This window comes from Brachyistius frenatus, unplaced genomic scaffold, assembly GCF_029030835.1.
Source record: "Brachyistius frenatus isolate BFR_SWC_R1_liver_20210118 unplaced genomic scaffold, ASM2903083v1 Contig_29, whole genome shotgun sequence".
Taxonomy (NCBI): Eukaryota; Metazoa; Chordata; class Actinopteri; family Embiotocidae; genus Brachyistius; species Brachyistius frenatus.
Genome location: NW_027210628.1, coordinates 1,219,209 through 1,243,517, shown reverse-complemented (window position 1 = coordinate 1,243,517; position 24,309 = coordinate 1,219,209). Strand labels below are relative to the sequence as shown.

General features: G+C 40.7%; 1 protein-coding gene across 1 annotated transcript in view; it reads left to right on the top strand.

Annotated features, from left to right (window-relative positions):
- The window catches only part of LOC138621195 (voltage-dependent R-type calcium channel subunit alpha-1E), a 101,480-nt gene that overhangs the window by 56,355 nt on the left and 20,816 nt on the right, over positions 1-24,309 (top strand). The window contains exons 6-21 of the mRNA XM_069699050.1: positions 6,384-6,487; positions 7,867-8,025; positions 9,099-9,289; positions 12,708-12,811; positions 14,244-14,359; positions 14,583-14,636; positions 16,164-16,205; positions 17,383-17,478; positions 17,677-17,886; positions 18,009-18,121; positions 18,341-18,453; positions 19,988-20,119; positions 20,693-20,762; positions 20,976-21,093; positions 21,584-21,651; positions 21,886-21,977. Coding sequence (XP_069555151.1) covers positions 6,384-6,487; positions 7,867-8,025; positions 9,099-9,289; positions 12,708-12,811; positions 14,244-14,359; positions 14,583-14,636; positions 16,164-16,205; positions 17,383-17,478; positions 17,677-17,886; positions 18,009-18,121; positions 18,341-18,453; positions 19,988-20,119; positions 20,693-20,762; positions 20,976-21,093; positions 21,584-21,651; positions 21,886-21,977 — 1,782 coding nt within the window. The remainder of the gene's footprint in view (positions 1-6,383; positions 6,488-7,866; positions 8,026-9,098; positions 9,290-12,707; positions 12,812-14,243; positions 14,360-14,582; positions 14,637-16,163; positions 16,206-17,382; positions 17,479-17,676; positions 17,887-18,008; positions 18,122-18,340; positions 18,454-19,987; positions 20,120-20,692; positions 20,763-20,975; positions 21,094-21,583; positions 21,652-21,885; positions 21,978-24,309) is intronic.

Here is a 24,309-nt window from a genome sequence, read left to right as displayed (position 1 = left end):
GGAAGGGAGCCACTAACTCCAGTGGATCAAACACAGAGGCGACAGTTGAGAGAAGTCCCCACCGTGTTGCTGGTTTCTCCTCCATGGAAACTTTAAAGGAGAATGTGTCCGTGTTGACACTCCACGTTACTCCCAACACAGTCTGAACCCGGAGTTCATCATGACTGAGATCTACATCACCACCCACCATACTGTGGGCCACTACAGCAGCTATTTTAATTGATTGTCCTGCAGAATCAGACAAGATGCTAAACTGGGACTTGTATTATCTTAAAGATGACTATATGTCCAACTGTTCATTCCCTCCCCAGACAGGACTGTGTTGTTCTGTGAGTGAAAAACTCACTCCTTCTTTTGCCCAAATAAACACTGAAAAAATTAACTTAAATCAGCTCAGAATTTTTCTTTTCAGGAAAAAAATTCCAGCTTTCACATTAAAGCAACTCTGTGGTTTGACAGGATTTATTATTTTGCTCAGGGACACATCGGAAGGAAGATATTTACTTAGATATTTGACTTGGCAGATGGATGTTACATTTACTACACTACAACAAACATATATTATTTATAAAATACAATTGATCTATTTTTAATAATTAAATGAATCCTTGAGCTATTCTGTCAAGGTGTAATGAATAGAAATAGGCAGTATTAGTCTCTGCTGTTATTGTCAGAGAGAAAAGTTGCAGAAGAAATTCATTTGAACGTGTATTTCATTGAATGGAATTGAGTCACTGCTGGAAGTTACTGGGAGCCTGTGCTGGCAAATAAAAGGGGATTTATTTAGGATTTATAAATAACTGAATATACAGCTTGTGTTAGAACATTTTAAGCAGTGCAATCAGCAGTGAGAAAACATGCCAACACATCACTGTGACAATACCTTGTTCCTCAATACCATGTAATTGTATTATATACACTATCACATTGAAAAACACCTAAAAGAGCAAGATGCCAAAAAAGAAAAGCCTGCATTACCTTCGTCTTTGTTTAATGTTTAGTAATTAATATCCACCGTTGTCTTCATAGAACCACATAGGAAACGAGGTGCATGTTTTTCAGTTTTCTCCAGCTTGGATTTACCATCTCATGCTGTTTAATCATGTTTACTGCTGCTGGATTCACTCCTCCTGATGCAATCTATTGCACACCATGCTGCTGGAGTGTAAACACGGAAACCATCATCACTATATACTGTACGGTATATGACCTTTTTGTCACAACTTGGCAGGGAAGAAGGACAATCACCACAATTCTGCAATGTCCTTCAACTGACCTTAAGATAAAGACATCTACAGATATTTTGACATTACAGGAAAAGCATAGATGTAACTAATAACATTACCGATAGAGGAGCAGCGTCCTGGGGCCCTGCACAGACTGGTGTTTCCAATTAACCTGCTAATAAAGTGATGACACTAAATAGTTGCATTCTGAATCGCATACTTTTTTGTTTTGCTTTCAGTACATACTTCAGCTGCCCTTACAAAGTGTGTGCTGTTGCATGCAATATTGCATGCACACAATTGTGACATACTACTTCTTCATAAAAATGCGCCTTTGACCCTCTTGGTCATATCTGTCGCGATCCGTACTGCATTCCACACACTTTCTGTTATACTGAATCTTTTTTTCGGCATACTAACCATACAATGGACCAAAATGCACAGAAGCAGGACTTCACCTAAGGGGTATGCAGCCATCATTAGTGCACCTTTACCGTTTCTGCAACGACAGGTCAAAATGTCTGCCATCAGTTTCAGGTTTTTAACCTGACTACTTTAATTCAAGCAGTGCTTTTTTTAGTGCCTCCCCCACCATATTTTTTTTTACATTCTCACAGTGTTAAGAGGCTGAAGGGTTGATATTGTTTCATAAGACAAAGGCAAAAATTAAAAAGACAACAAAAATGTATGTTGCAGAAATATGATGTATTTCCTGTTTTGAGTCACCATAATGATATTGTCACTCCAGAGCTGAGAACCAGTGGTGTAAATAGCACAGTATAATTATTATCATTACAATAGTCAGGTGCGCTCATATCATATTTGTTAGCAGCATGACAGTGACATGGAGCATAAGTCAGTACGTGATCGGTATCACGGCATGACGGCTGTCACCACAGATTTGTCACGCAGCAGGGAGCTGTCGTTTCTGCAGGGTATGTCATTGTTACTCACTTATCACGGCTGACAACTCTGACCGGGGCATCAGCTCAGTTCACTACAGTGTGTGCCTCAAATATCGGCTGCAGATACAAGCAGGGTGGACAAAGATGTTTTTCTTGTGTGACAGCTTCCGGTGACTAAAAGTGACTTTATTGACTTGTGGAAACAACAGGCACCTGTCAGATATGTGTCATCAGTTCGGGTGTCCATAAAGTGACAGCCAGGGTTTTAATCAATCGAACCACCAAAAACATCTCATCCCTGTAGGGCCCCAACTCCTGATTTTATTGACGATCTAGTTTACTTTTGTGAGAGAAACAAGAGAAACTGGAAGAGATGTAGGATCTGAAGAAGACTTCATCTGAAGATTGTATCTATAATGTTAAAATTTAAACTCAAACACCTGAAGCAGTCTATAATTTTTTGTTCATATTATTTTGGACTTTACTATAATCATGACCACTGACCTTCCTTGTGAGTTAGATAGTGTTTGATACCACTGAAAGAGTCTAATTGAATTATAAAGCAGTCTAAATACAAACATTAAATGGATAAATACATATTCCTGCAGTATGGAGAAGAGAAAACTGCAGGGAGGAAATAAATTGTCTGCCAAATTATTTATTTGCGCCAAATCAGCCATGTGTTGTGCTTCCCCTGACTGATTTAAATCTGCCAACTTCTGTGGCCAACCTTCACCTTCCTTGTCTCCATCATAAAGGGGGTGCCAATGTCCAGACGGTTGTAGTCTGCATCAGAGACATAACAGTGCAAGACTGTGACAGAGAGATTTGGAGGTTACTGGACGTTGCAGCAGCATCTTTATATAATTTTTTTTTGGTTTGCACTTGAAGTAAACAGTCTGACATTTGGATTTAATCTGTAAGAAGGCTTTTTTTTTTTTTACCGTTTGCTAGATTCAGTTTGTACATTTATCATTTTTATCCTTGGCTGTCTATGGAAACCGTTTTTTCCTTTGATAGCAAATATCCAGTCCCACCCATCATAGCCAATATCAGGGCTCTTTGAACCAAGTGGCAAATAAAAAATTCAAAGGATTTTAGGCAGTAAAGCAAGTAAATATTTTTATTTATTTTTGTGTATATTGAGACCAAAAATTTAAGTACTGTACCAACTGAGAGAAGAGAGAGCTGAGACCCTTGCAACTCACACTCTAATTTACGTTTTATTATTTTTTTCAAGCGAGGTAAAATGCTGTTGTTATGTCTTTCTTTTTTTCATTTGAACCTTGTATTTCATTTTGTTTTTGATATACCATACATTGTGGCATGCCAGTTAAATGAGCCATTTTACTATAATATGAATTCATCATCCTCTTCAGGACCACAGACAACTCTTAATAATTGTACTTAATTTCAATTAACTTAATTTACACACAGCATGCAAATATTTAGTCCAACAACATTTGAAATTCATTTTTTGCAACATTATACAGACCTGTGTCCTTTTTAAAGAAAAAATAATTGTATAATTCCTGGTCATCCCATAGATTGAATATAAAAGTCAATGTTGGTTTCAGGTCTCAAAAGTTAGGCCAATGTGGAAGTGTCTTAAAGTCCAATACCACTCAGGGCCACTAGGGGTTGGCTCCAAAAAGGCTCAGGCTCCATAGACTCCCATTTAACCCTCCCGTTGTCCTCGGGTCAAAATGACCCGCAGCTGTGTTCAACCAAGTTCTATTTTATTTCTATATTTTTATATTTTTTGGGATCATTGGTGATCATTCTTTAAAGAAACCCTCACAGCCTCCTTGTCACCAATGATCCCAAAAAATATGAAAATAAAATAGAACTTGGTTGAACACAGCTGCGGGTCATTTTGACCCAAGGACAACATGAGGGTTAATTTCTCTCAAGTCAATTATTTTTTTTTTCCACGAGTCTTTATAGTGTCATTCCCTAAAGTCACTTCTTCTTATCAGTGTTCTCGTGGTCCATCTTAAAACATTTAAATCGTTATTTAGATAATATGCCAGCAATTGAGTAAGATTCACTGCTCTCTCCTCCCAGCTCGTCTAAATATGGTCACTTCTGGCTATAAAATAGCATGATGGCGACGGCCGAAATACCGAACTAGGGGCTTCATAACAGCAGTTCACAAACCAATGGGTGACGTCATGGTTGGTTGTCACTTGTTTTATCCTACAGAATTATTTGCGTCCAGCCAATCAAAGCGGTTTATCTCTAATCTGCATTTGCAGATTTAAGCAATAGCTGCGACTGCATTACTGTTACCGTGCCTACCATTAGCGTGGCTAACCTCCAGCCCAGGACATGCACCAAAGAGCCACAGACTAGCAAAAAGCAGTAAATATGATCCTTTTTTAGCTGTCATATGTTATCTGCAAGCATTGTCTCACACCTTGAGTTAAAGAAGTTAATACAAATTCACACAAAATTCAAAGTGACATGCTTTCCAAACACAAAAATGGTGAGTTTTGTTGATGTGGTTAGACTTCAAAACCACCTCGCTCTTGAAAAAAACAAGCTTAAATGGTTGTTGTTGGAAAACTGGGCCCAGGATATCCACTGAATAACAATGGAGTGAATGAGGAAGCCATTTTTAGAGCCCCTCACCTCTTTGTCTCCTCAAAGAGCAGCCAGGACTGACTAATGGTTTGCAGAAAGATTGAGAGATGAAGGAAGAGTGGGATGAAATGATCAAGGTGTCAGGATGCAGCAGAGGGAGTGAAAGGAGGGAAGAAGGGAAGAAGGGAAGGAGAACAGACAAAAGAAAGGACGAAGCAGAGTCCTGCTGAGCTGATGGGGATGAAAAGAGGAAGAGGGTTGAAATCCACAAGACCGTAGTTAGAGGTGTGAAACTCATGAGAATAATTCTATTTCTATATCTGTGTGGATGATGGTGAGCTATTTTAATCTTTCATCTCTCCTCATCCTTTCTCTCTCTCTCTCTCCCTCCCTCTCTCCTTTTTTTTTCCCTTCTCCCCATAATTAAATCAGATGACTCTTTGTCTGCTAACAATACAGACAGGACTAATTCTCACCACTGTCACTGAAATGTAATTGGGCCCGTGTTGCTGTGTTTCTAGCTGTGTGATAATTAGGTATGCAATCGCTGCAGAGCAAATTACTGTACATGAGGATGGTACTTTAACATTAGTGTGCATAAATCACATGTTACAATCATTTTACATAATGCACCTGTCAATTTCCTAAGAAATACTTCTTTGTTTATGCCGGTGCCTTTGGCTGTGTCTTCGTCTGTTGATCAAAGTGGATGCAAAGAGAAAATTTAACATTCTGCACTTACTCTAAGCACTGTGTACACTAAAGTTTTGGAGTTGTGAGAAGTTAAATCATGTCAATCTCTTGACTTCAAAGTCTTGAAATAAAATGCTGCTCCACTCTCTCCTTGGCTTAAACACACCCTCAAATCCCTGCTGTAGGCATCCAGGTGAAAAGGGAATAAATATGTGTTCAGGTCAGTGGAAAAAACAAAACAAAGAAAGAATCAGAGTTGAAGTATAATTGGGAAGGGGGTTGAAAAATAGGTGGAGGAGGAGAGAAAGAGAGAGGAGGAGGGAGGTTTAGGGATGAAGAGCAAGATATGAGGGTGTGGAGGAAAGCGATGCAGGAGGGCAGACTAATGAGGAAGCAGGGGCCTAAGATCACCAGACACTGTTTTCCTCTCTCATCATTCTGAGGGCTGAAGGCCACAGAGGTTTATTCAGAGAGTGGGAGGAGTCGAGGAGACAAAACTTTTGAAGGACTCTGGCTTTGTGTAGCAGATGCGGGGCTGATGTGTTTGCGGTGTGTGTGTTTGTCCACACATGTGTTTGTCCGTGAGCTTCGTGTCTCTCCAGCCTAAGGGTGTCCTACCTTCCCTTGACAGTGCTGCTTTCTTTGTTCTTCTCTTAAATAGCAGTTGTCACAGCCATCCTCCCACATGCAGGGAAACAGCCAACAGCCCCACAAAACATCCTTGTTGTTTTCTCTGTGCTCGTTGCTGGCTGGAGACCTTCACGTCGTTGCATTCGATATCTAAGCACTGCAGCTGTCCTCCAAACACCGTGTGTGGTGGCCCATGTGTGTGTGTGGGTCTCCTTTTTGACACGGCTTCGCACAGCTTATAAAGTGAAATTGTGGCATTCGTATGCAGACTGTGATGATCCTGTTCTGTCCCTCTGTCTTTGGTGTGTGTGGGTTTACATACTATATGTGTTTACTTGTTTAGGATCCTGGCTGCAGCAGGGGCACACATGAACATCTCAGTGGACCTGAGGACTCTGAGGGCCGTGCGAGTGCTCCGACCCCTCAAACTGGTCTCAGGCATCCCCAGTGAGTATCACAAATATTACATTCCTTGTTTTCCACTGTCATTAATAACTATTACTATAAACAGGGCACGAGTGGATTAAAGGGTAAGTTTAACCAAATGAGTATAAAAGCAAACACCTCGTGGAATCTGCCTATGAAGATAGTTGCTTTGGTTTTTATTTGTCTATGTTTGCAGATATTGCCACAGAGGTTTTGGGGTTTGTGGTCCATAAACAAACTTAGCAAAGGAATCAATTGTATTTAAAAAATTTAAAAAAAAGTTGAATTCAGATGTCTTTCCTGACACAGTGTGCCTGTTTCTCCCACCAACACTTTTTAGTGGAGCTATGTTTTTAGTTGAAGCAGTCCAAAGGAATAAAGCCAAACGTATGGACAGGTTGATACTTGAGAATGACACAGAATACCTCATATTTATATATAGCAGAGCAGCCCAGTTTGGGGCCCGCAGGCTTTTTAATGTTTTCGCCCACCATAGCATTTGACAAGCTCGTGCTTATTTTCCTTACTCTTAAGTGCTGTTAAATCCTAAGTGTAATGACTATGAACTGTTCATTTTATGTTGCTTCTAAGTGCATAATGAGTTTTCAGCAATGCACAGCACAGTACTACTAGGTTTTATATTACATTGGTGTATGTCTTATCTACAAGGAGTTATGGTATTGTCTTTCTCCTGCTGATGCTCATGTGCTGTTAATGTGTCCTACGCCACTGATCTTGAGCTGCCAGTCAAGATGAAAGATCGAGGCAGCTGCACAGGACAACTGTTTTTTACAATAATTTTTACAAACAAATAAAAGATTACTATTTTGCAGATTAAGGAGTAGTGTTTTAATTATTCTGAAATTCTGTTTTAGATGTCGAATTTTAGTACATTTTTGGTAAAATATATCACATTAATGAAATTTAATTTTACATAATATAAACCTCTTTTTTGGCCTGGGACCCTCCATCCACATTCATTTTTATCCTTTCATATGAAATCATTTGGGCACCTCCGGTTGAATTAATTTATTAATCATTGATGTCCTGTATTGGATTCCAGACCAGTATCAGTATGATGTATGGTCTAATCCTAAAGGCAGGGCAACAACCACTGTTTATTTTAAATTTTTAATTAATCTGTTAATTGTTCTCTCAGTTAAATTATATATTATTTGGTCTTCAAAATGTAAAAACTTTTTTTTTTTTTTTTTTTTTTTTTTAAATGCTCATCAGCATTTACACTCATAAAAGACTCAGAAATCTCTAAGATATTTATATAAGAGAAGCTGCAACTAGTGAACTTCTGATTTTGTGAAGTGAGGTTGAGATGACACATGTATCACACATTCACAGTGTGTTTTCACATGCAATCTGCTCACGGTGTGTTCTACCTGCAGGTCTGCAGATCGTCCTGAAGTCGATAATGAAGGCCATGGTTCCTCTTCTGCAGATCGGCCTGCTGCTGTTTTTTGCCATCCTCATGTTTGCCATCATCGGCCTGGAGTTTTACAGTGGCAAACTGCACTACAGCTGCAAACCACAGCCTGGAATACTGGGTACAGACACACTCACAGTTCATCTCTACTGCACACATGACGCTCTGTATGCACAGTGATGCATATACAGTATGTATCTATATATACAAACAAGAAGAAAAAGTGATGTAAATATAGCAATTGTGTCTGGATCTCCATTCATGTGATGCGTCTGTTATTCTACTGTATACACACACACACATACAAAGAGCCCACGTATATGCACACATTCGAACTCGTCTTGTGATAATAGCCAATTGAGACATCCTGTCATGACTGTTATATTGTGATTTCTTAAGCCACTATTTGTGTTTGCACTGCAAAACAGAAAATTATCTGAACACGTCTGCCACACATTGATGGGACGAATTAAACACATACAACCCCAGATTGTTGTAAATAATGCGCAAATATGAACGGATAAGAGACACTTCAGAACAATTTTTGACAGCAAACTGATTCACAGAACTTAAAAGCAAAGAGTCATGCTTGAGCTCATCCTTTTGCTTTGTGTTGTGCTCTGTGTGTGCGTGCGTGCGTGCGTGCGTGCGTGCGTGCGTGCGTGCGTGTGTGTCTCTCTCTCTCTCTCTCTCTCGCAACCTTTAGGTAGTATCTCTTCTGTCATAATCACAAATGCATACACACATGCGTTCATACACACACGGCATGTCGGGCTGCACCTGGAGACTTGATCAAAACAAACCGGTAGTGTTGTCCTGTATAATTAAAACCAACAATGCGGCGTACTACAATGGCTCATTGTACATTCATAGCTGTCATTAACCTCCAAGCTGCTCCCATCACACTTAAGCTGAATAGACAGTTAGAAAACGCAGACAGACTGAAGTAAGTATTGTCCGTCACTGTTCAGAGATCATTGCTCGCTGTGTACTTGGAGTGGTTTAATTTTCAGACCAGGAGACACGAAAACAAAAGTTTGATCCTCTCACATTCTGTGTGGAAGTTTTTTAATATATGATAGCTTTCAAATTTCAGTGATTATGTAGTAACTTGTTAATGTTAAGGAACAAGATCTGTCAAGATCTCTGTCTTATGACATGTAACATTTTGTATTTCTGCATCTTTCTGCTCAGCCAACGAGACGGTGGACTCGTCTGAGTCTGAGTTCCCGTGTGGTGTGCGTCAGTGTCCTGTCAAATACACCTGCAGCGATACCTGGATCGGCCCGAACGACGGCATCACCCAGTTTGACAACATCCTGTTTGCTCTTCTCACCGTCTTCCAGTGCATCACCATGGAGGGATGGACAACTGTACTCTACAATGTAAGATAGCTTACCCACACACCACACTTACATGTGCCACTCATAATATTTCTCTATTTCTCTGCAAATTATCCAGGCGTAAAGGTGTTTTGTTACAATTTATACTCCATTAGCCGTAATGAACAGAAGCAGCTCTGGTTCCAGCGTGTTAGTGGTTGCCGAATGGATGTCTTTACCCCGATGTCCTCATCTCTCTCAGGCAGTCTGCCTGTGGGAGGAGAGAAAAGGGAGGGATGTTACTAGGTTGTGATTTTGGTGTTGTAACTGCAAAGTGCTATGTTGACTCTTGTTTTGCTTTTAGCTTGTCGTTTTCATACCATCTTAGAAAACTATAAACTTGCTCTGAGAAATTTCATCGAGAATCAATGACTCTACAAACCTGTGTTATGTATGAATGTGAGCTCCATAAGCACTTGGAAATATTGCCAGCTGAAAATCCAGCTCTCACGTCTAGTATTTTTTTCCATTGAGTCCCGTCTCAAATGCTTCAGAAGACTTCACTTTTTATTTTCATATATGTCTGCTCAAATCATGTCTATTCATTGACAACTATTTATATTGTCACCAAGGGTGGGTATTTCTGTCATAGCGCTTGACTGATATCATAAAGTACTCCTGATCCACATCACTGAGCAACAACTGATTGCTCAACAACTGACTCAGAATAATAACAAGCTGAACCACGAATGCCACTTAATGGGACTGACTGGAAGGATTGTTTGACACAATGTTTTTTTGACACACTCAGTTCAACACCAAAAGCCTGAAAAGGCCAGGCCATACTGTCAGAGGAAATGGTTTTGAGAGTCCCCAAAGTCATACAAAAGAAGATTGTATATTAAGGTGCAACACACAGAGACATACAGTATGTTCAAATGTTGAAAACCAACAATGATGCCATTTTTGCTTTAGAGCCACATGACAGGCATGAAATGCTGCGCTGGGCTTAGTGAGTGTCTGGTTTAAAATGTTTTCTGCATTGTAATTTCTTGGGACTTTAATAATGTGAACTGATGTAATGCAGGTTAGTGACACATCAAGCTCTGACCAGAGAAGTCTGTCTCAGCTCTTCAGAACTGCTTTGAGAGCATCGATTTGAGGCATGTTCAAAGAGGCAACCTCCGAGTGAGCAGACTGATCTGAAGGAGTACACAGGGACAGTGACAGCCTACATCAATAAGTGCACAGATAACATCACAGTTACCAGAACCATCTCCTCATGGGCCGACATGAAGTCATGGCTGACAGCAGAAATTCAGGTGCTGCTGATTTACTGCATTCAAATCTGATAAGGCAGCCCTCACAACAGGAAGGACCACTGTGTCATGTGCCAGGGAGGTAAAAAAGACAAGATGCAAGACAGAAGCTACTTCACAGACAGCAGGGATGTATCCAGGCCCTCATAGACTACAGGTCTCCACATCAGACCTGCTGTGGCGACGCCTCTCTCCCACATGCACTGAATGACTTGTACACTTGGTTCAAGAGACTGAAATATGTGACTGCAGTTAAGACTACCCCTCTGATTGGTGTCCAAGTTTCGACTGCAGACAGTGCGAGATAAATACCCTCTCTAGGAACAGACAGAATCCCAGACCAAGTCTTCAGGGACTGTGATGAGTAGCTGGCAGGTGTCCATGCTGACATCTTCAACATCTCTCTGTCCCAGGCAGTTATCCACACAGGTATAATGTCTACTACCATCATGCCAGTGCCACACAAGTCCTCCATGTTCTGCCTTGACAGCTACCGTCCCATTGTATCAACTCGCATCAGCATGAAGTACTTTGAGAGGCTGTTCATGCAGTTTCTCAAGTCCTGCCTCCCCACCACTGGGTCCCCTCCAGTTTGCAACTGGGTGCTGGAATTCTCAGACCACAGTCAGTCCAAATCAGCAGCATCTCCTCCAGGACCATCACTCTCGCCACCGGCGCTCCACAGGGCTGTGTGCGCAGTCCACTTCTGGTCACCCTGCAGATATATGCAGCATCATCCACCTCTGTCCTCAATATGAAGTTCGCTGATGACCTTAGTGGTGGGCCTCGTCAGCAAAAGTGTTGAATCACTGTGCAGAGTGGAGGTGGACCAACTGGCAGCGTGATGCAAAATCTACAACCTCTCCCTAAATATCAGGAAAACTGAGGAGGCCATCATCAACCACAGAAAGACCAGAGCCCACCGCACACCCATCTGACCAGTGATAGTACAGACACGGTGATAATAGGAACTCCATCCATTACATCTATGACACATGGTGCACCCGGAAGGCCCTCAACATTGCAATGGACATAATCACCTACTCTTGCTGCATTCACTCCATCCTCCTCCTCTTTGGCAGGAGGTACCGGAGCATCCATGCTGCTTCTACCAGACTATTTCATTCCTCAAGCTGTGAGGTTCCTCGGCAGTGTGAACAGCCACACAGTCCTCTCCTGAATGACTTTTGACCTTCCTCCCTTTGCACAAAAAAATACAAGTCTGTTCCTTTATACTGTATGATATTTTCATATGCAGAAATAACAATAAGATCAGACTTGACTTAAATAGTCACCTTCCCTGAATATCAGAAAGTATTTGTTTTTAGTTGTGAAAGTTTTGTTTTACAGTTTGTTGTTGAAAGTCAGCGTGAAGGACAATAACAAACTTAAAATTTGCATGACTGCCAGTTTTCATATTAAGAAAAAAATATACATATATATATATTTATATATATAAACAGCTTGGCCATATTTGTATTTTTCCAACTTCTTTGATTATCTCAGTTAAGCAACAGATAAAACAAACTGCTGTGCCAGGGTGTAATCTGCAGTCACACGCCTGGTCTCTCAGTTTTTATTGAGATGAATGAAGGCAGAAAATTTGCTATAATGATTGTGTTATGCTGTCAAAAGTGACACTGAATGAGCTTCACTGCTGAGTGAGGAGGGACACAGGAAAGAAAAAGATGACATTGCTGCTTCTGTGAAATTGAAAAGGATCTGCTGACTGTGCAGACTTACAGTAATAATGTCAGTTTAAACTGAAGTACATACCTGCAGTAAATGCACAAACACTCGAGCCGTACTTTTCGAGAGCCATTAATTTGGTTACACATACAACACATAATATACAGTCATGATATAAACGTTCTCAGGTTCCCTTTCTATAAAGTGACGCAGAAATACAATACTCTGTTTTTATACCAGCATCAGTAGACAGTAACGGTTCCTCCTCCCTCCACGCTCCTTCTGTGAGAGCCGATCAATACGCATGATGTCTGTGCTCGGTTCCCTGCCTGCACACAGACTTGAACCCACATCAGCCGCCCAAACACCTACACCTGTGTCTTTCTGTCTTGTATCCCAGTGGCAGCATGAGTCAGGTCTGTTCCCGCCTGTCTTGAATTCACTGACTTTAAAACTTCTTTTTGGTGTTTCAGACCGACGATGCCTTGGGCCCCTACTGGAACTGGCTCTACTTCATTCCTCTTATCATCATCGGCTCCTTCTTTGTGCTGAACCTAGTGCTGGGAGTCCTCTCTGGGTACGTCCATTTTGAAAGCATCAAGGTTTCAGCCTTTAGATTTGTGAGATTTATGGGGCCTTTCTAGCTTCTAGATTGTCAAAACTTTTTCTTTTTTAAACTTTCTTTTTCTTTTTATGATGTTTGCCTCATTGACCATCAACCTATTATGAAGAAATGCAAACTTCTGCAAAAAGGAGGAGTCTGACATGTCAGACAGACTTAAACTGGGACCCATCTCAGAGGTTGTTTATTTCCATGTCTACATTTGAAGACTAAACACATCACAATCAATCAATACGACCTTCCACATATTTCAGTGGCGTCTTCTAAATTTACCTGAAGCATGTAACTTTTTCTTGTCCAAATTTAGCGGACAATATCTGTACAATTATCTTTTACTACTTATTGATGCATTGACACAGTCATTGTCAAGTTTATGAATATTTAACAGGTGTTGGCATTTAGTGGTCATCATTGTTAGTGCTTGATGTGGACAAATTACTGAAGGATATACTTTATAGAAACCAAAGTATACTCCACTGTTTATTCTCCTTAGCAGCCAGTGCTTGCAGTTTTATCATTATACTGGTTGCTACAGATCCAGTAAACCCTTAAATATGCTTTTGATGGCAATTTTGTGCCTATACTCACAGTTATAACAGTTATAAATAATTCAAAATGTTTATCTCACTTAAAGTTCTCAGCATTGTTTCTCATTTGTATAATGATTAAATACAGTATGTGTGATACCAAGTTTTAACGGTATAAAAAACATCAGACCTGTTAAACAAATTGCAGCTGAGATGAGAAAAAAAAGCTGTTTTGCAAGTTTTGTTTTCACAAAACTTCCTAATGCTTCTCACCACATCCACAATATATTTTTCATCCAGCTGTCAATCCTTTGTGCCTCATTGTGGAATTATAGGGTACTTTACATCAACAGCACACTCAAAAATCAACTGTATTTTCAAGTATGCATCCCGCTTGATTAGAGTACACTTCACTTAGTCATTGTTTCAGTTGAACAAACTACATACACAAAACTTGTTTAGAATTACTGGGTAGTATAGAGTTGTGACATACCTAGGTTCAGCCCTCTATATTTCAGGTCCTCAACTTTATAAGCTATATAACACTATACTCGTTTTGTTGTCCTGTTGATTCAACATATTGTGACCTAGACAGTAAGACAGACTAACTGTAACTTGCTTTTTCACTGGTTGGTAGAAACCAGCGACTGTCGAGTCAAACTATGCAGATTCACTACAAGGTGTCTATACAAGTTAATTAGTTTACAGAAAGGTCATTGGGGGATCCATTGTTATTATCTCTTCAGCGAGATGGAAGAAACATCATTTGACTTCCTCTCCATTCCCCACCTCCTCTCCTCTCCTCTCCCGCACCCTCAGAGAGTAAATACATTATTCTGGGGTTTGGTTTGTTTGTGCAGGGAATTTGCCAAGGAGAGGGAGAGAGTCGAGAACCGCAGGGCCTTCATGAAGCTGAGACGCCAGCAACAGATTGAGAGAGAGCTCAACGGCTACCGGGCCTGGATCGACAGAGCAGGTGGCTTCAGCCCCACAGTCACACATCAGCTTTTCCTCAATGAGATAAGACAAATTGAAAATTCCTTTTAAAATGTAGAAAGTGGGACTATGTGCTGCAACTTGTCAGCTGTTTGTTCTGCACTAAATAAGCTGTAAATACAGTTACAAAAGATGCCAGTATATCTCTTTCCATCTGAGCTGTCATCTGCTGCTCAGTACTGATCATACTCTTTGCTTTCCAGAGGAAGTAATGCTTGCAGAGGAGAATAAGAATCCAGGACCTTCTGCCCTCGATGGTAAGTCAGCCTGAGATCTTAGTTTTTCCTGGTTGCATTGTGCACTTTGTCTTTCTGCTATTCCAACATTGCTCTACATGCTGTCTCAATTTAATACTGCCAAATGTGCTTTGGAAAGGCCATCCAGGCATATGCTGGTGTCGTTTGTACTCTGTATTTGTATGTGCTTTAAGGTTGACACAATTTTTTTAAAGATAGGAATAAAAACTCCTCCCACTGAACTAAATAGCATTTTAATCTGACTGATCCCTTTTGCCATTGTAGTGGCTCAAGAAATGACAACCAGACTAAAATATCTCAATATGTTGCTATTCATAGTTCCCAGATGATACGTTCTAACGATCCTGACTTTCCTTTAGTTTAACCAGGAGGTTGATGTGTTGTTTTGAGAGAAAAGATTTAAAAAATATTGAATTGATTATTTTGAAATTTGGTTTTGACATTCATGTTTCCAGATGATCAATTTTAAAGACTATGGTTGTCCTCTTATTTTTCATTGACAGCATCAATTTGTCCAATAGTTTAGTTGATGACCAAAAACTAACATTCCCATCATGTTCAACTTTTACAATGCTGAGTTAGCATTTAGCTCAAAAGTAGATCAACTGGTGCCATCATGTAACCAAAAGTTTAAATTCTCTAATACTTCAATTGATGACCAAATAATACTAAAACTAATGACTTTGCTAAAGTAACATAGTGAACATATTACCTGCTTAAAGGTACTGTATGTAGAATTTAGGGGCATCTATTGGCATACATGGAATATAATATTCCTAATTGTGTAAAATCTCCTAAAACTGTGATCACTGTTTTTTGGTTACTTCAGAATGAGCCCTTCATAGCTACATAGGGAGCAGGTCCTGTTCCACAGAGCCCGCCATGTTCCCCTACCATTTTTCTAAAGTAGCGCAGAAGGGACAAACCAAACACTGCCTCTAGAGAGGGACTTTTGGTTTCTGTAAATTTTGCAGCAACCGTAGAGTCTCCTGCAAGCAGAGGGTGAGGCGAGTTGTGTTCAAATAGTTGCAATCTGTAACCTCACCAGATGCCACTAAATCCAACACGCTGCTCCTTTAAGAACAGCATGTGGGTATCAACACTAATACTTAAATGCACCAAATGTTCGCTGAGCATTTCTATCATTTTAAAATGTTGTGATGTATCATTAGGCTCTGCAGAGGGTATCAGCATTAAGCTCAACGCCTCATAGAGCTGCTAGCATGGCCATAGACTCTTAGTGGTGCTCAAATTTCACTGCTGAGCAAGAAAATTGACAAAAAATATATATCTTTACTCTATGTTTATATAGTGTGATATATTAGATACAGATCACGCACACCATAACATCTTTATCAACAATTCTCAGGACCACATAGATAGCATTATCGCTGATAGTGCAAAGCCTGTCATTGGACTCAGTGCCCAACAGACAGCCAAGTGGTGCTCTGACCCTCTCAACTCTGCTGTGACCTTTCCTCCTCCCTAAATCAGCAGGGCTTTTATTAAATGTTGATTGATTGGCAGCTCTCAGGAGGCTCCCAGAGTGGAGTACAGGTGGTGCCTATGGTGAGAACCGTCCTCTATTCTGCACTTTGCCTCACCAACTTCACAATCCATTCTGCAACACTCACGCTGCCGCTAAAAAGCACACAAACAAACATTTCAACAAGAAAGGGGGAAGCAAATCCTTGTTGGAGTTGCTTCTACAAAGACGCTCTGACATGGTCAAATTAAATTGTGCAATGCTAATCTGTAGTCGAAACAGACCGTGGCTCCGGCCGTTGTGATGGAAATAAATGCAGAAGCTCTGATAGCTTTGATTGAAAAGAAAGGTGGTGCACTGCAGTTGCCTTAGCAACCAGTGGTCTGAAAAGGCAGCAGCATGGATGTGCTTGTGTGTGTCTGTTTGTGTGTTGACAAGACTTCCCGCCTCTAATAAAAACACTGTGAGAAACGGCAGCAATATTTGTGTGTGTGTGTTTGATCAGTGGCTTATTAAAAAGTCCCCAAGCAAATATTGACCGCAAGTAGATTCAGAAATCACAAGACAGTGGGAAGGAATGAGTCATGGTACGACAGGACAAAAGGTAAACATAAACACACCTGTCAGAGAAAAGGGTTGAAACATGCTCATCACGCTCACTCCGGCATGTGTGCACTGCACAGTGTGTTCCTGTAGTGTATGGCAGCACTTGAACACGCTTCAATTAACAGACATGCATGGACTGTTAAGTCACCCCGGAGCATGATGGAGATCATAAAAGAGCATTAGAAGGTTTGCTTTCAGTTTTTTTGGATCATTACTCTAACATTAAATGATCATTTTTGTCTCATTTAACCGCAATGATATTGAGCTCAATTTTTCCCTTTCAGCTAAAACCTCACAGACATTAATGAGTCATGCAAATGACTTTCACTTTAATTTCCTCTCATCATTTGCTTCATCATATTCTCTTCATCACATACTGCCTCGGTCTAAGAATGGATGTCTCTAACGTGTTTAAAATGTGAGGGTGGTTGTCCACAAGTCAGTTTCAGGCCACATTGACATGACAACCAACAAAAAATTAATTCTTTAATTCAATCTGACGTGATCTCAGCAGAAAAGTTAACAATTTTTTGTGGTCATGTTTCCCAATAGTCCCCCTTGTGTCACTGCCCTCACAGTGTGCTCCCTCTAATGTCACAGAATGAACAGGTTAAACACTTTGTTCTTTTTATGTTCACCCTGCTCTGTCTGCAGTGTTGAAGCGAGCCACCACAATCAAGAGGAGAGGCATGGACGTGGTGCATCAAGGGCAACCAGGAGAGGAGCAATATGGTGACGTCTCCTCTGTGGGTGAGTGGGCGTTTGGACAGGCTCATAAATATGGACACATAAAGCGTAAGGCATAGGAAGGCACACTGAGCTCTGCTGCAGTTTTTATGTTACTGCTGTAAACATCACACTGTTGTGGGCACAATTTAAGATTCAGAGTGGGAACATGCTGTACGAACACTGTTTGATCACAGTTCCCACTCTCTTCTCCCCACCAAGGCATCCCCATGGCCAGAGCAAGTATCAGAAGTGCTAAGAGAGGTCCAACAGCATATTTCCGCCGCAAGGAGCGTCTCCTACGCATCTCCATCCGCCGCGTGGTGAAGACACATACGTTCTACTGGACAGTGCTCGGCCTTGTGGCTCTCAACACACTGTGTGTCGCCATTGTTCACCACAACCAGCCCCTGTGGCTGTCCAACTTCCTCTGTGAGTCACACCACGTTTCGAAAAATAAGATGCACTCAGTAAGTCGGCACACCTTTTCGTCACCAGTGGAACTGTTAGTTCCAACATTTAAATACTTTTCTTTGTTGTTGTTGTTGTTCCAGACTATGCAGAGTTTCTGTTCCTTGCTCTGTTCCTGACTGAGATGTTCCTGAAGATGTACAGCTTGGGGCCTCGCCTCTACTTCCACTCCTCCTTTAACTGCTTTGACTGCAGTGTCAGTACTCCATCTCCATCTCTTTGTGTTTTTTTTCTCCCAAAATTCAGTTGCATGTGTTCTTAAATTATGCAGAATCAGTCCTCTATTCTTTCACAACTGTCTCTGCAGTATCTTTGCCTCTATCGTTCTTGACCTTCACTCACAGCTGTTGGTATATATCCTGTGTGATATCAACAAAGATGTAATTCCTTGTAAACCATGTTCATGTCTCTTTAGGTGATCGTTGGCAGCATCTTTGAAGTGCTGTGGGGTTTCTTCAGGCCTGGCACTTCCTTTGGCATCAGTGTCCTGCGTGCACTCCGTCTGCTGAGGATCTTTAAGATCACTAAGTTAGTATCACAGCCTTCCTCACTCTTTGCCATCTGTTTAGATGCCACATTATTTACAAGAAACATGCCAATGTTGACTGAAAGCTATCAACAATATCAATTCAAATGTTGGTGTTATGTGCAGTTTTCTCTTTCACATTAATATAATTTACTATGTGGTTTTTGGGGATTATATTTTTATTGATCCCCTTTAAAACATTTTTTTCTGCTTAGGGTTGTTGCTTTGTATAAATATAAAAGATGAAACAAACCTCCATAAAAATAAATATTTAAGTATAGGCCAATGCAATTTATATTTTTTTACAGAGCAATATATACAGTGAAGTAGCATAAATATACCGCTATCGCTTGCATTTTAAGAGCGCCCCAATGATTTAGCATGCATGCCCATAATATTGTTGGACTGATGATAGACGGTAAAAAAAAAAAAAAAAAAAAAAAAAAGCATCAAAATCAATGCCGCAGAACAAGAAACATAGTCTTTTTCTTTCCAGTGATTTTTCTCCCTTGTCACAACCTGGCACCTGCATTACCCATAATGCAACTCTACAGACTGTCCTTCCTGCTCACACCCTACATAAATACAGAGGTTTGAGTTACACCTGGGAAACAGTGCCTCCTTTGCATGTGCATGACAGCTGCTTCACTGTACTGGTGCAGCTCGCTCGCGTGTGTGTTACCACACTGGCAGCGTGTCTGTTGCGGAGCTGCTACTGCCAGCCCTTTCAATCAACATTGAGTCTCTGTTGAATAATGGCCATATGTAATAAAATGTTTGAGATCCAACAAGTGAGGAGTTTTAACCAAAAAACATTCACATGATTTTTGTTCATCCTCATTTAGAGCAAAACACCACCAGACATAGAGAGAGAGAGAGAGAGAGAGAGAGAGAGAGAGAGAGAGAACCAAGGAAATACTGCTCTTCAGCTTTTAAATTATAGACATAATATATTTAGAGCCTCCACTGGGTTTCTGCCATGACTATAAAGTGCACATGTCTATTTTTGCTGGGAATTACACACGTAACGCGTTAAAAATAGGCGATATGAAACTCTAGATGACGCGCTGCAGCAGTGAGGTGTGGAAGGCAGGCTGTATGGCTGCTCTAACTTGTTAACATGGGTGGCGCAATGAATATCAAGATGCTCTGCGAACACCATGCACACACCACGCAGGCAGTGTGTCCCAGGCTTTATGCTGGTCACAGATGAGGAGCAGCTACAGAAGTCTGTTGAGCTCACTCTATAACTCTGCAACCCCAGACTTTTATTTTCATACTTGTACTCTTGAAACCCAACCAACGCTGACTCAAGTGACATAACTTGTGGTGATTCATCAGAATTTGCTCAGCTCCCTTCTGGAGCCACAGAAGGCCTTATACAACTTTTTTTCACATTTGCAGTTGTACTCAAGCAACACCTGCAAAAATGCACTTAATAAATAGTATTTTTGTCCAGAGTGCACAAAAGTCTCATATTTAATTTTTTTTTTTTTTTTTTTTTTTGCACTAATGTGGTATCTGGTTACTGTGAAGGTATTGGGCGTCTCTGAGAAACCTGGTTGTCTCTCTGATGAACTCCATGAAGTCCATCATCTCCCTGATCTTCCTGCTCTTTCTCTTCATTCTTGTATTCGCACTCCTCGGCATGCAGCTCTTCGGTGGCAGGTACAGTCCTTTGAGTAAAATATTATTGATTATAGTTCTGGCATAATGCCATAAAGAAATGAAGCAACTAGCCAGGCAGGGAGACAAATAATGTACTGCTGACAATGTTTCTCCCCCACTCGACTGTGGCTCTAGTGAATGCACATTCACAAACATAAAAACAGTCTAAATTAGACTGCATGGTTGAGTAGATTCCTCCTTATTGAATACACACAGTTTAAAGGGCCCATTCACAGTTGTTTTTATCGCACAAAGACACTATTTGAGCTCAGTAGAGATTTAAGACTCTACCTTTGTTACACATACATCTATTGTTGTTTGGTTTCCCCCTAAATTGAAGGCTGTTTCCTCACAAGGTGTTGTGTCAGTAAAAGCTGGCTGAGGTAGATAAGCATGACCTTTTAACAAACCGGCTTCGAGAATACAGAAGACACAGAAAGAAAAAAAAAAACGCCCCAGGTTTTTCAGTCAGGCTATCGTAGACTGGCAAATTGTAGGCAGACGTTTATCTGAATGAAACAATAAATATAGACTCGACCCAGCTCTGTCATATGTGTAACATCTTTTTCACAGGTTCATCTTCGAGGACTACACCCCGACCAACTTTGATACCTTTCCTGCAGCTATCATGACTGTTTTCCAGGTCTGGAAATAAACCTGACAAATGGCTTTCTCTCAACTTCACACAGTCTTCCCACATGTTTAATACTGCAAATCAAAATATACAGGAAATATAATATTGAGTGCAACTACATTTTGGTCGAATGTGGAATATATATCTGAGCTCATCAGTGACGCTCACTTTTGTCAATGATATTCTGTGAGATTGTGTGCTATTGCGGGTGGGTTTTCACAGATCCTGACTGGAGAGGACTGGAACGAGGTGATGTACAATGGCATTCGCTCTCAAGGAGGAGTAAAGTCTGGCATGTGGTCCTCCATCTACTTTATAGTGCTCACTCTTTTTGGAAACTGTATCCTTCATTACTGTCCTTTTAAGAAAACATAGAAGGTTACATTTCAAAATGATGCATGCAGCATTAAGTCTCTTCTTTTCACTACGTAACTTAGGTTTAACTACTATTATTACTTTTTCTATGTAATTGTATTTTTATTTGTAACCATTTAGTAACTTTATTTTGCAATTTTGACTCAACAAAGGCTTTCATTTATGAAGGTCTGGTCATTTTTTAGAAAGATTCTTAAAACTGAATTATTGTAAGTTTTTTTTGTGTCCATTGGATAAGTCAAATAAACACTTACTGACACATGCATGACACATGTAGCAAACACAGAACAACATGTGCATCCCATTGTACATTATTCACTCATCTTCCTGATTTCCGAGCTGCAGAGGTGCAGACTGGGTTGTTGATTCTTAGTGGAGTCTGCAGTACTACTAACTCTATCTGTCTCTTAACAAGGAGTTCATGCTGTTTGAGTCTTTGACATCGGTGTGACCAGACACTCTGCTGAATGTCTTCTTGGCCATTGCTGTGGATAACCTTGCCAATGCACAAGAGCTTACCAAGGTAAGAAAACATGAATAACAAAACAGATGCATTGAAAAACAAGCCTTCCTATGTGGGCTTTTATTGCTCTGAGATTCTGTTACTTAATGCAGACTAGTTTAAATAATCTTTCCCCTCTTTCATGTCCAGTTCTGCTCTTTCCTCCTTTTATCACTTTGATTCTGTTAAATTATTTAAAATCACATATGATACAGTTGTTCGGCTGCTTTTTTGCTCTCCTCCTCTTTTGATCAGGATGAAGAGGAAGCAGAGGCAGCATTCAACCAGAAGCATGCTCTCCAGAAGGCGAAGGAGGTCGGACCGTTGTCCTCCTTTATGTCGTCAGAGTAAGTGCTGTGTGCAACCTCCTCCTGCCTGACCTCCTCCTCTCCTCCTGCTGTCTGTCTCCCCCTCTGCTTTCTACCAGCGAGTGTGTACGCAGGACTAACACACAGTACATCACTTCTCATGAGCTGCTGTAGCCTCCAGCATCTGGTTATATGGTGCAATAGATTTGGATTACTAATGAAACTACAGCATGTAGTGTAGTTATAAATGGAGGCTGAGGGTCATCAATACAGAGTTGCACAGCTGTGTGAGTGCTGGCTTGTAGCACTTATATATCACTTGAGGGGCTGCTGAGAGAACAAGTATTTGGTGCTGTCCCACTACAGACTTATTGCTACCTCCTTACCGAAAGGTCTGCTATCGTGCCTCTGTCTGCTCCCAGCACTGTAATTTGCTCCAAATTGAAGTCTATATCTCCATGGTTACTGGTTCCGCTCCAGGGTGGGAGGTGCTTATAGTGTTGTCATGGAGACAGGGTTACTTGGTGTCCAAATTAAGATGATGTGCCCATTACAGTGATGTACTTCTGTACTCAGCAAAGCGGACATTGTTGAAGGAAGAGTTCAAGAAAGTGGAATAAAGTGTTAAAATTTGACTTCATAAAGTAATGTGACCTCTTTTTTTCCTCAATGACCAGGTTTCCAGCTGGCAGAATAGATGTTTTTTTCCCTCAGAATTTGATTGCACATTGCCTTGTCATAGGTGGTGCATGTGCATGAACAGGATTGGGAATCTCTTGTTCTGTATGCACGCTGTGTATTGAGGAACAAGCAGTTTGTTGCATGGGCATGTAGAAGATGTTACAAGAACACATTTTCTCAACATGAGGTTTTGTACTTTTCATTTTCTTTTCTCTCTGTCTTTCTTTTCTGAGGCTTTGCCCTTCTTTCTAAAATGTACTCATAGGGAATAAAAAAAAAAGAGTAGACGTTGACAAGTTTCAGTCGAGCCAGTTGAGGGTCAGGCTCCCGTCAGAGCCCATAGAGAAGACTGGAATACCACTGGGTCATCTGGGATGGCATCTGTATTCAGAGAGGACACTCTGAACTTTAAGGGTTCTTGGTCTAATCTCTGATGTCAGCTATGAAACTCTGGCAGTACCTGCCCCCGCTGACCCTAAAGAAACTTGCGTGACAGCATTTTCTAAATGAAAAAAAGACACACGATGCTGCATGTTGATTATGATTTCACCTTGGGAACGCATGCATCTGGTCAGCATGTTCAAAGGAAGAAAAACAGAAAATTTGCACACACACTCACTGAGAATACTTTTGAAGTAATGCAAGAGATATTCGGAGCGGAATATTCGGATAGTGTCGTCAGTGTGTGTACACTTTTTCTTCCACTGTGAAGTCATTAATCCCTTTCCCAAATGCGCTTTGGTTTTCTGAATATTTTGAAGTTTGGCACTTGAAGCTCCTCGTTCAGCTCCACGAGCATGTCCTGAAAGAATGCTAATATGTGAGTGCTCTGAGGTGGCAGTGGTGTTCAGAGCTGCATCCCAATGTGCTGGTTTTGTTCAAAGGGTATTGAAACTTGCACTCCTCACCTGTGTTTGCTGAAGGAGCCCATCTCTGTTTTTTCTACCTGTACCCATTCTGTAGCTCAGATTGTCCTACATCTCAGTCTACTTATGATGTCTTCTTATCAATGTTGCGCTTACTGTTGACGTTTATGAATATTGTTTAATTTGTTTCTAATACTGCTTTCATCTTGTTTGTCAATGTGCCGCTTGGCTCTAATGGAGACACACAACAAAGCATCAAGAGTCCAGTTAGTTTAACCTCCAAACATAGCTTTAATTAATTATGAACATTGAAAAAAGAGATGTACACAATGGAAGTGCAGTAATTCTGTTGCAACTATAATACAAGATGTTGCTGAAATTTTAAATTAATATATTATTTTTGTGTCATTCTATGGAAAGACAAGTTTTGCCCTTAAGCAATGAATAAGAGCAGCTGGTGAGTGGCATTCACAGTCTGTACAGTTGTTTTCATGACTTTGGTCTTTGTCTGAAAAGGCCGGCTTGCTGTGTGTCTCCTGGCCTGTTTTGTCTCTGCTCACAAAAGCACTAATGTCTTGTTTTCAACCAATCGCTCATTGATAACACGGACCACACAAGAGTCCACGCTCCAGTAAGTAACACTGTCTGTTTAGCCCTCTGAATCTCTCACTCACACCTGCCTGATTTTTTTCTTAAATGGGTAAATGTCCCAGACTCATGCCTTCTGTTCATGCTCTGTCCTGTTCCTTCCAGCTCTCCAAACCTGTTTTAGTCCACATTTCTAAGATTGATTCCACTGATTTCATTCTGCATCTTTCTCTTTT